This window comes from Pterocles gutturalis, unplaced genomic scaffold (genome assembly GCF_000699245.1).
Source record: "Pterocles gutturalis isolate BGI_N339 unplaced genomic scaffold, ASM69924v1 scaffold18632, whole genome shotgun sequence".
In the NCBI taxonomy this organism is placed as follows: domain Eukaryota; kingdom Metazoa; phylum Chordata; class Aves; order Pterocliformes; family Pteroclidae; genus Pterocles; species Pterocles gutturalis.
Genome location: NW_010110707.1, coordinates 51955 through 63780, shown reverse-complemented (window position 1 = coordinate 63780; position 11826 = coordinate 51955). Strand labels below are relative to the sequence as shown.

The 11826-nt window shown below is 49.4% G+C and overlaps 1 protein-coding gene across 7 annotated transcripts in view; it reads right to left on the bottom strand.

Moving 5' to 3' along the window:
- Nucleotides 1–11826, bottom strand: part of NFASC (neurofascin) — a 48299-nt gene that overhangs the window by 2394 nt on the left and 34079 nt on the right. For 2 of the 7 annotated variants that reach the window (XM_010073499.1, XM_010073501.1), the window contains 3 exons: nucleotides 4131–4262; nucleotides 3487–3556; nucleotides 264–275 (listed from right to left, as the gene is read on the bottom strand). In XM_010073499.1, coding sequence (XP_010071801.1) covers nucleotides 264–275; nucleotides 3487–3556; nucleotides 4131–4262 — 214 coding nt within the window. Of the gene's footprint in view, nucleotides 1–263; nucleotides 276–3486; nucleotides 3557–4130; nucleotides 4268–8651; nucleotides 8808–10561; nucleotides 10679–11826 lie in introns of all 7 variants that reach the window. The other 5 variants (XM_010073503.1, XM_010073504.1, XM_010073505.1 and 2 more) reach the window with 3 other exon arrangements.

Here is an 11826-nt window from a genome sequence, read left to right as displayed (position 1 = left end):
GGAGGCTTGGGGGTGCCGGGCTGGGGCTCAGGGGTGCCCCCAGCCCCTAGAGCCTTTCCAAGCAAGATGCAACTCGCTGGACATGGGGGTACCCCTGATGCCAGCAGGAGTCAGAGGGATCTTGTTTAATGTGTTAGGTGGAGGCAGGTACACGGGGATAGGGAGGGGAAGGTATAATTTCAGCTATAAAGAAATAAATAGCTAGAAGGAAGGAAAACAAAAAAAGCTAAATGTGCCGGACTTCTGGCAGCACGTGGTCCTACCTTTCAAGAGACCTTCATGGTCCATGTGGATAGACCAGGTGAAAAGGAGAAGAAAGAATGGGAATAAAACAGAGAGAAGCAGAAAGAGCCTGATCAGAGAGAGATATGATGAGGTCTGCATTTACAGGGGCAGTGCTAAAAACCAAAAAAGAAATGTCTCTGCATTCCTCATGGAGCTCATTGCCTCGTTATACCAAATGGAGCCAGTATAATTGTTCAGAGCTGGATGAGCCCCGTTGGCTGCCCCAAGAAAGCTCCCACGGAGCAGTGGTGGATGGCGTGGGTGGGACATGGGGTGTTTGCTGTTGGGCTGTTCAAAAAGGGCTTGTGGCTGAAGTCCTTCAGCAAGTGGGTGTCGGGAACAGTGGTCGCTGCTGAGGACTGACATGCATCAGGACAAGGGCCAAGAGAATGGGTTGCTGTGTTTCCCCCCCAGCCTGCTGCTGGGTTTTCATCATCTAGCCATGCACCAGTGTCATGGTATCTATTGACCAGCCTACACCTTCTGACACTGCTTTGCCAGACCTCTCCTCCCCTCCCTCGGCTCAGGGGATGGCTCTGTGTCCTCCTGTCCTGTTGTCTGCTGAGATGGGCCATGCAGGTCAAGCTGGCACTGCCTGCAGCGTGTACCACGGGATGCTATCCTCAATCTGAACTGGAGCCCAGAAGGTAAAACCACTCAACCTTCCCTTCCCAGCAGCCAGGGTTTCCAGTTGACTCCCCCACATGCAGCTTAAACATTTGGTATAATGAGGCACAGTCACCGGCACAGAACATTGTCCAAGGATAATGGTCTCCTGCTTTGAAAATAAGCTTCTCAGCTTAGTTTCTGCTCAGGAAAACCATTATTCTGTTAGTGGAACAGAAAGATGTGACAGTATCTCTTAATTATAGGCTGCAGAGATTTGAAAGTTGCATGCACAGGGCATTAAGGACGTGAGATATGATGAGAGCATATCAGACATGCTATGTGGAGGTGGGGAGGGAAACCAATGAAGAACTCGTGTCAGCTCAATTCCTGTCCTTGCTTGAAATACTAATTGCTACCCTCCTTGCACCTACCATCCCCATCATTTTGAATCTTAATCAGCCAACAGCATTTCATATCAATCCTTCAGGTTCATCTTTCTTTCTGCCTCCTTGAGGGAAGCCTCCTATTACTTCTCCCAGGAAACCTGTTGTTCCCAAGAGGAAGCAGGCAAAGTTTATGAGTGGTTGGGATTTTTTTGTTGTTATTCTTGTTTGGTTGGGTTTTTCCTCCATTTAGTCCATGGGACTGTGTGATAGAAAATGTGGGAGCGTCTTGGAGCTTGGTTGTTGCCCTTCTACTGACCTCTGCCTTTAGCTTGCAAACTTTTGGGAATGGGGCTGTCAATAAAAGTTTGAAGTTAAGCTAAGCAGAAGCTGCTGTGCAGTAGGATGAAGGATTTGCCCCATCCCTCCCATTGCCTGGAAGGCAGAGTCTCTTGGATGGTGCTTGGGCAGGAGATGCAATGCTGCCATCTATGCCCAGAGCTTGCTTTGCCTTCTGTGCAAGACAAGTGGTCCCTGTAGTTGCCTTAGAAGCAATGAGGATGAGGAGGTCTTGACTGCAACCACCTCAACAGACTCTTGAGAAGCAGATCTCTGGAACTGGGTGCGTACTGCCAGAAGCTCGGTGGGGGAGGCCATGTGTGGGTAGCTACTGGGTGATGAGAAGTTTCAGGCTTGCTACATGGTATTTACACCATCCCACAAATTTGGGAACCAAGGGGATCCCTGTCATGACTCGGAGCATTAAGGGGACTTGCTTTGGTCGAGGCATGGCTGCTGGCTGTGTGGGATGCGGTGATGCTTGTGGCTCGTGTCTGTGCAGGGAGCACTGCCTGCACGTGGGGAGTCACGCCTGGGAAGAGGTGCCTTTTCCTACAACGTGCTGGGGTGTGTTTGTATTCTGTATATTCTTCTACCAGAAGACCGTGGAGCTTTGGGCTTAGGGCATGCTTGGGAGAAAGTCGCTGGTGACACAGAGCTACCACGCTACGAAAAGTTTAAATGTGATTGGACTGAGGACTGCAGTTGTTCTACTTCCATTTATGTATTGTGTGCAGGCAGTTATATCAATTTTACTTCCTCTACAGTCTTTGTCGAAACACGTGTGTCTTGTTACATCTCTTACTGAATTGTAAATAAGTTCTTCCTCTCTTTGCTGCCTCCATTTGTAATGCTAGGGGTGTTGGTAATGACATGGGGTTTAATTAACTCCCCTTTTGAAGTCAGGAGGAAAAATTCCTGCTAGCCTAATGGGGCTTTGGATCCAGCTCAGATGGAAAGGTGCATTTTAATTCTTTAAAGAAAAGTGAAGCCTATTTTAGGTGCTGAAAGGGCAAGCTGGGTGTGCTGTTATACATCCCCATCATCTGTCAAGTGTGGGAAACCCAACGAGACCCAACATCGTTGCCTGCTCCTCGGAGGCAACCACCAACAGCAGCAGGGCCACCAACAGTGCAGGCTGGGGGAGCATTTGCCCCTTTCTGAAACATCCTGGGAATTCTCCTGGAGTAAAAATGGGTGCAGCTGCTCTTCAAAGGATGCCAGTTTGTGTGAGGTGGGGGAAATGAGTGGTTTTAGCAGAACCACTGCTAGGCTGTGCTGCAGCCCTCGCAGGGTGTTTCTGTAGGGTTTGCTTGGGGACCTTACAGAAAAGCCACGATTGGAATGCAGGCAGACCTCCAGATCAGTGCTCCTGCATGCTTCCAGGGCTGATCCAACATAACTTTGGGCATTTCTCCTCTGGATATTGTCTTATGGGTAGGAGAGTGGCTGAGCTACAGGGTGCTATACCTTAAGTATCTTCAGGCTGCTTCAGAGTTTAATTTTTTTTTTTTTTTAGGAGTGTCCTTAAGGTTGCTCTGCCCGTGGTGAGAGCTGTGTCCCAGGCAGCTGCTGCCAGAGTCCCAGCTCCCTGCCTGGACTGATCCTCCCAGGCTGAGACAGGGACAGGAGGAGACCTCAGCAGCATCCCTGGTTCCTCTTCCAGGGATTTAGGCAGGAAATATTTCCTTTGGTAAAGGACTTGGGGAGGGAAGGAGGCAGGAGGAGGAAGGTGGGAGAAATAACTGAGAGGCTGTGTGGCCCCGTGGTGCTGCGGTTACGTGGGGTGGGGAGCGGTGAGGTCTGTGATGGTGGGAGCAGGGCGGATGGGAGCCGTGGTCACGGGGTACACATGCCAGTGGAAGAATACCTGTAGTCGAACGACCCGTCTTCTACATTCTTGTCTTCAGGATTTAGATGCTCGTCTTTATTGTCTCGTACTGTAAACAAGCACATCCCCAGCATCCACGTTAGGAAGCGGTACAGAAGATAAAAGCTTTATGAGACAGTAACAGCAGCTGGTGTTGAGGCTATCTGTGAAAGCCCCATGGGGTGAAGTTCAGCTTTTCACTGACTTGGTAAAAAACCCACACCTGGGAGGGCTGGCAAAGGGTCCTGCTGCAGTGGCACCAGGGCACAGGCGCTCCAGATAGAGAGGATTCATTAACTGGTGAATTTTCTTAAGCCTTATCTTTGCTTTGCAAAAATTGAATGAGATTTTTTTTTTTTCCTGAAACGATCTTTTTCTAGATGAGGACAAGCAAACCTGCAGAGTTGATGTTGGGTCATGCATAGGGGGAGTGTCCAGCTCCACAGCCAAAAGCCTGCACAGAGCCCTCGCCTGACCTTTAATTAACTGAAATGCTTCCACTAATAATAGTGTTCCCACCACAGAGAAAGAAAAGCCCTTGTAATCACAAGCATCTATCCGAGAGCAATACAATTTGATTGGCCCCTGGAAGGCTGGAGATGTTTAAATCATGAGTACGAATGATTGCCGTGCAACGCTCTTACCTGGATATTTCCCGCCTCTGCTCCTCTTAATGAAGCAGACAATGAGCAGAATAAGCACCAGGAGAGCTATGGCACACATCAGCCCGATGAACCAGCCCTGCGTCGCGATGTCTACTTGGTTCTTGGTATAAGCTGGGAGGAAAATGGGAAAAAAAAACACAACACAACTATAAGGGACAGAGCAGAACCACAGAGGGAAATAGATGAATAGTAAGAGTCAGTCCACCAGTTTAGAAATTATCTTTAGTGCTGCCTTTGTGTATCTGTGTGGCTATTGACCTGGTTATCTGAGAGGCACAGGCATCTCTGGGTTTTTTTTTTTTTTTTTTTTTTTTTTTTTTTGTGGTGATAGGTCAACTCAACATTTTAGCAGGAGCTGCAAACAGCAAAGGGTCACAACATAAAGGAAAACATAGCACAGACCAGGGAGAAAGGTGTATTGCAAATAATGGCAAAAGAAGCTGGGTAACAGATTTGATCTTTCATTTACTGTGTCTGAAAACTGCCCTGGAAGTGACAAGGTCTGAAAGAAGCGTGCCCAAGCGCGTCCATCCCTGGTGTGCAGGGATGCTGAGCAGCAGCGCTGGATCCGAGGGGTGCTGAGCCCCGAAGGGGCTGGGGAAACCCGAATCACCCGGGGCAGCCTTGCCCGAGCTGTGGAGGTGCTGGGCAGTGGCTCTGCTGCCACCACCACCAGGGTCACCCTGCCTTTGGGTGGCCGTGGGTGGACTTGTGGAAGCTCCCCAAGACTTGGCCAATGCACAAGGAGGGCTCAGCGGTGGGAACAGCTCTTGGAGGAGTGACAGCTGGGTCCTAGAAAGATGAGAGGTGGTCTGATAGCGCTGGGAAGTCTGTTCTCCCAGGACAAACTCTTTTATCCCACTGCCTCCACCACGCTCCCAAGGCTATTGACTATGAAGATGGTTAATACTGAGCAAGGAGGTGTCCCCTAAACAACGCTACCGGCCGTGTCCTCCCTCACGTACTCTGACTTCTTGTTTGCAGCTCTGTACACGGTCAGACAGACAAATCCATGTCCTATAAATAGCACCGAGCTGCCATTTTCGGGCTCTCATTGACATGCACTCTGTATGCAGCAAGACAGAGCAGAGGAGAAAATAACCTTCAGCGCAGCAGGGGGGGCTAAATTTAACCAGACTGCAGTGCAAACAGAGAGAGTAGGAATGCGGGAGAGCGGAGCTGGATGGGATTGAATGGGGATTTAGCGGGGGTTTGTCTGGAATGGGCGGGCCAGTGCCGCGCGCATCCTTTTTGGTGCCGATAAGCAAGATGGTGCTCGCAAAGAAAGCACAAAAGATGGTCCTCTGTTAATGTCTTCTGAATGAAAGGCTCTTGGGAAAGAGACAACTTGAAAAATGGGTTGAATTGGCAAACTTTCCTAACCCACACCATTTTAGGACCATAAGCGCGTACTTATTCCATCAACATTGAGCACAAGAGAAAAGGTGCTTTCCTTGGGATGAAAGCTCAGCCCTGTTGCCAGTAGGTAATCGTGGCCAAACTGTGACAAGGAAATTCACAGACAAAAGAAGAGAATGACGAGAAAGTACCATTTGCTAAAGAAATTATGTCAGACCCTGAACGCAGCCCCGAGCTCCTGGGGAAGCCAGGTGGAAGCAGCTGCCTTGGCTCCTCTTGCTGCTTTCCCCTCTAATGCTGCCACATTTAATATTTACCTTTAGTACAACCTGAGCTACATCCTCCTCAAAGATGCACTTTTTATAATGGAGAGAATAAGATTATAACAGAGTGGAGCTGAGAACTGGATTCAATTAGCTGAGTGCTTGGGGAGGAAAGCTTTCCTGGAGAGCTTGGAAATGGAAAAAGATGGAATTGCAGTCCTGACGGGATGGGGTTTGTACTGAAACCAGTCCTAAGGGGGTCTGCAAAGTACAAAATGCCAAAGCAGCCCAAGAGGTGGGTTTTGTGCCGTGACACGGATTTGGGCTGAGTTGTACAGGGAGGGAGGATTTTGAGTACCGAGTCACCAGGGGGTCTTGCAGTAGGATGGTGGCACTGCCTATTGCCAAGGTAGAGGTATAATTGCCATCCTTCCCAAAAAAGCAACACATGACGACAAAATTATAGTCACAGCAATCTGGTATTTAGAGCAAACGAGTGACTGTCATTGCAGCATTCAGAGAGAGAAGATTAAGTACATGGCTGTCAGCGAGCATGTTTCGATTTGCTTTAATGTAAGGCCAATGTCAAGGAGAGAGAGCGGAAAGCAGCTGTGTAATCGAACAGGTATTGATTTGAAATGCAACTGCAGGGAATTTTTTTTTTTTAAATTAATTATAATCTTGTGGCAGAAAACACGTTATCTAACACTTGTAGTTTATGTGCCAATAGGAAAGCTGTGTTCCACCAACAGATTATAAGAAAAAATTTTGTCTTTGTAAAGCAGAGCGTGGGGTATGTAAAGTCTTGCTAACTCCAGCCTTGCACGATCCTCTTCCCAGTATTTGTACAGGCTGGGGAATTATTTTTTGTAATTTAGAAGACCTCTTTGCATTAAGGTATGTTTGTAGTTCTAAAGTGTCCTCTCCTCCTGGAAGGAGCTCTGGTGGGTTATTGAGCTGCCAGGTACTGAGAAGCAAAGCTGGAGTGCAGTGTCCTGCAGCCACACTAATTTATCTGCCCTCGAACCAAAGAAACCTTCAGAGTAGCTCTTTCCAAAACATTAAAAAACAAAACCCACCAAAAAACCTAACAGTGCTTTTTTTGTCAAGAGCATTCCTGATGGCATATGACTGTCAGCGAGGGCTGAACGCTCGTGTCAGCAGTATCCAGCCAGCGAAGAAATGGATCTGCAGCGTTTCCGCATGCAGGGACAGCGATCGCTCTGTGTGTCCCACAGTGCCAGGGCTCGGGTCACCAGTCAGCCTCCATCACAAGGACAAAGGTGGCCCATCCTCAGTGCCAGGGCTCGGGTCACCAGTCAGCCTTTATCACAGGGACAAAGGTGGCCCATCCTTCAGTCTCCATGATAATATCAGTCAGAACCCCTCAATCACCGAAAATAGATATGCTGAGACTCCAGTCTCCATGATAATATCAGTCAGAACCCCTCAATTACCGAAAATAGATACGCTGAGACTGCCAGCATCCATCAGCCCAGGATGTTGCTTTTTTTCCCCTTTTTCTGTCTAATGATTCCTGCCCCTCTGTGTCTGTTGTGCTGGGGGCTTCCCCCTCTCTCCCCAGATCCCAAAGTTGGTGAAAAGCAGACGAGAAAAGAACAGATCATGATAATATCAGTCAGAACCCCTCAATTACCGAAAATAGATACGCTGAGACTGCCAGCATCCATCAGCCCAGGATGTTGCTTTTTTTCCCCTTTTTCTGTCTAATGATTCCTGCCCCTCTGTGTCTGTTGTGCTGGGGGCTTCCCCCTCTCTCCCCAGATCCCAAAGTTGGTGAAAAGCAGACGAGAAAAGAACAGATGGGTCCGGACGGGGAAGCAGTTAGGAATAGTTGGGAAATAGAAAGGCACGTTGCACAGTATGGGTCTGGGGGCTTTCGAACTCATGGTGATTGCTGAGCTGGGGAGGGTCCAGAAGCAAAAACATTATTTTTGCTGGATCTGAGCAAAATAATTTCATTTCTTTGAAAAATCACAGCCTCTGCCTACTACATCTATCAGTGTGGGCTGCTCCAGTGTTGCTTGCTCCGTGTTTTCTCAGCAAAGCATTTAGACCGGCGCGTTGGCAGGCGTTGTGCGCAGATTCCTACGGCAAAACCCCCGGGTGAACGCAAAGGACGTTACGGCTGTTTTCATTTACTGAAACTCATCGAGTGCAAACGGTGAAGCTTTATAAATGCATAAACCCCGGTTCAATGCCTGTCAATAACCGTGTTGCTCTGGCATTCGGGGGGGAAGTGTGGGAAGCCCGTAGTTAGAGAGCTGTAAAAATCACTCAGGTGCTAAACCTGGAAAATCGCTTCTGCTGTTAAATGCAGCGGTGCTACAGGGAAACATAGCTGGAGGGTGGAAAGCCCTGTGAGTGTGCTATGCAGGACTCTGACCCAGGTCTTCTGCAAACACCACGTTCCACCTCCTCCCAGTGCTGCCCCTCACCATCACCAGTATCTCCCCACTGCCCCAGCCTGGGGTCAGGTGTGTGCTCCCCAGGGCTGAAGCAACCACCATCCCCATGAGCAGCAACGCGCGTGTGGAAGTGCAAACACGCAGTGATGGGGCTTTGAGCAGAGCCGCACGATGCCAGGAGGACGTTCTCCACCCTCCGTAAAGACCCTTTCCTTCAAAGGGGTTCCCATCCCCTCCTGGGGCTCTCCTCCTCCGTGCCACCTCCCGGCGATGCTGGGGGGGGCTCTTTAATAAAGGCAGAGATGGGGGAGCTGCTTTGGGTCGGATGAGGGTTGTTCCATGCAAGTCACGGTCAAACCACCTCCCGCCACCACGCGAATGCCGTCGGCGGTGATGGATGTGACATGCCTCGGAACCGCGTCCCGCGGCGGGGCTGGAGCCCGTCTCACCTGAGCTGGTGGTAAAGGTTATGTACGAGTGCTCGCTGGGGCTAGACCATATGGGGAACACCCACAGCTTGTACATCATTCCCGGCGTCAGATTCGCCAGCTGCACAGAGGAAGGGGTCTGGGCTTTAACAGGGATAGATTTCTCTGTCTTGTTACCTGAGAAACAGAAACCGCACATCAAACCCAGCCGTAGGAGGCTCGGAGAGATTACCGTGTTGACACCGCAGGCAATGCATCATGCTAGCCCTAGCCGCTGAGCAGGAATAATACAGCTCGATGGTCAAGGAGCTATTAACGGCTTCGTGATTATTACTCACGAAGAATAGAAGAAAATCAGTGATGCAGGAATACGGCGTGGGTTTTGCTGCATCCCTGCTTGCCGTACTGGAAAAAATACCCATAGCTATTCAGATCTCTCCCTACTGTTAAGACTCGATAGGTCCTTTATCTGCCCAGCCTCAGGTCTGGATATTTGGGTGTTTAGCACAAAAGACCTGGAATTTGCCTGGTCCTGTTCAGCTGGGTGAAGGTGCTGCAGGACTCGGTGAAGGAGCCAATTCTCGTGCTTTTGGGAGTGGTACCCATGCACCAGTTTTGCTGGTGGGTTAAGGAGGTTTTGAATGAGCTGGATGATGCATTAAAGATGCGACACTGCTCACCCAGCTGGCAGGCTGTGCTTTTGGGGACGAGGAGGGTTTAGCCCTTCAGCTCAAGGAGGGATGCTCGTGGGCTGGTTGCTCCCAGGCTCTATCCAAGGATGACCTGTTCTTCATACTGTGCTGGGAATTGTTTGCTGATGAGCTTAGTGCTGAGCATTAAACCTCTGAATTCTAAGCCAGCCTGCAGTGGGGCTTTGGTTCGTGGCTCTGGAGGTGTGTGCCTCCCGTTCAGCAGCGTTGCGGGGAGGGAGAAATGTGTCTTTGAGGCCAGAAGCACGCTGCTTGTGTCCTGGGGAAAAACCAGGGCTGGCAGTGGGTGGTTTGGGAGCTGGGGATACTTGTCATTTAGGGCTCAGAAAGCTGATGTGTATCCTGAACTATGGAACCAGTTCAGGAGACGGAGGGCTGAGCCCAGCCCAGCCTCTGCTGCCAGCCAAAGCCTTACTGGCTGCGCATTAGCAATTGTTTCAAGGAGAAATCAAGGTCATCTCTTAAGCAAGGTTGTAAATGACTTAAAGTGTTTTGCTGTTAATGATTGCACCTCGTTAGTTTATTTTAAATGCCGATTTAAGACTGGTATACCAGATGATGTGAGGGCGGAAATGGCTGGGAAATAAAGTCAGAGATAAGCAGTAGTCATCACTGCCTATCTATAAAAAACAAAACAACCAACCAACAACATGTAAACATCCTTCTAAACAAGTACTAAAACCCGAGATACTGGCTTTGAGTTTCCAGACTAAGTACATAGCCTTACAATTGTAAGAGACAACAATATCTGATAGGACAGGAGGTTTGGGATCATAGAGGATTCTGCCAACTCCAGGTTCAAGAAGCCCATCTGCAAAGGCATTTAAAACTGCTCTCCAATTTATGTAGATTTCATTTGTTTTCCCTTAAAGTTTTATCCCCTTTTATAGATATGTATTTAAGGCTCTTTACGTTGCAACCGCATACAGCCCCACTCAATGAAGAGTTCACAAACTAATAGCCTGGCTCATCTGTGTTTCATAAACACCTCACGGCAGTCGGTGCAAGAGGGGGGATCATTTGCGAGTCACCAGGCTGAGCTCTGGCACGTTCTGAACAGCCGTGACCTGCCTTTTCCTCTCCCATCCTCCCTCCTCTGGCCATAGAGCATCATTCCATACGGAGGAATTAGGGCCGGGTAATAGGTTGTAACCGTGGGAGCTGGCAGGATCTCTAATGGCGTCGCCACCCTGTAGAGTCCCCACGCGATCTGATGCTTACTGGTGATATACTTAACCACAAAGTCAGTTCCTGCAGAGTAATTGTGGCTCCAGGTGATGTTTGCCCAGTTACTATTGGCCATAGCTCTTATGTCCCATATGGACGATCCATTGGTGGCTGGTGGACAGGTTAGAACAGGAGTTAGTATTTTGGATTAGACGTGAATGAGAGACCCCATCTAGCATCTGGTGTTGGGAAAACCTTATAGAAATCGTTCCTGAAGTCAGTGCTTTGATCTTAACCGATGAGCATGCCTACAGATGTATTTGTTCCTTTCGAGATCCTTTAAGATTTTAGGGGAGGTTTGGTGTCAGAAACTTATTGTGTGTGTAAGTACAACTGCACTCAGCTTATCTTTGGGGTTAGATGACTTCTGTGGCACATCCCCGAGGATTTCGGTCAGTGGGGAAATCTGGCTAAACTCATGCCCAAACGGACGGGGGAGACCCATGCGGAGTGCACGCGGACTCGCTGCCACAGCCGAGAGGGAAAGATTGGGAGAGAATATTGTCACGTTACGGGAGCTGGAGACAGCCAGTGGGGCAATGAAGTCACTCGTTTCTGATTTTGAAGTTAAGGATTGTCGACGTTGCTTTGGAGAGCGGATGAACTTCATTTCTAGTGAAGTAGAGCTAATCCACTAGTTTAGTGTGTTTAAGTGATGTCAGAGAAGTTCCACCTTGGTTTTATTACTCATATTATTACTTACTACAAGGTGTAGCTCAGGGTTTGGTTTGACAAAATCCAGATCAATAACTGCAGCCCCCGGGACGAGGCCGGCTACGCGACTTTTAGGAAATTGCAAGGACCCAACGCCGTGGGGTCGGGGATGTGACCTAGAATCCCTCTTACAAATCCAACCTGTGCTGCCACACGCCTGCCCTGTCTGCCCGCATTACGGCTCAGCCTCTCCCCGCGTGTCCCTAGGGTGGTTCGGGACACGCGTGGCTCCTCCTGCAGCTCCTCGGCTGCTTTGGCTTCCCTGCGTCTATTCCTCCCGTCTCTGCTCTCCGGCAGCGCGTGCTCACCGCTTAATTGCTTATTTTCAACTAGAGACGTGTTCCCACGTAGTCACTTAATAGTAAGTGCTGTGGCGGCGATTTCACTTTGTTACTAAGACCTCGTATGTCGTGATGGAGCTGCAGCCGTGTATCTCGCACCCATTTTTAAACCAGTTTTGCGTTGGCAGGGCAGCTCCCTGGGTGCGTTCCCTTGGCTTAGCAGCTTTGCACAGCCCCAGATTTCTCTAGCTGGGGTGGGGGGGG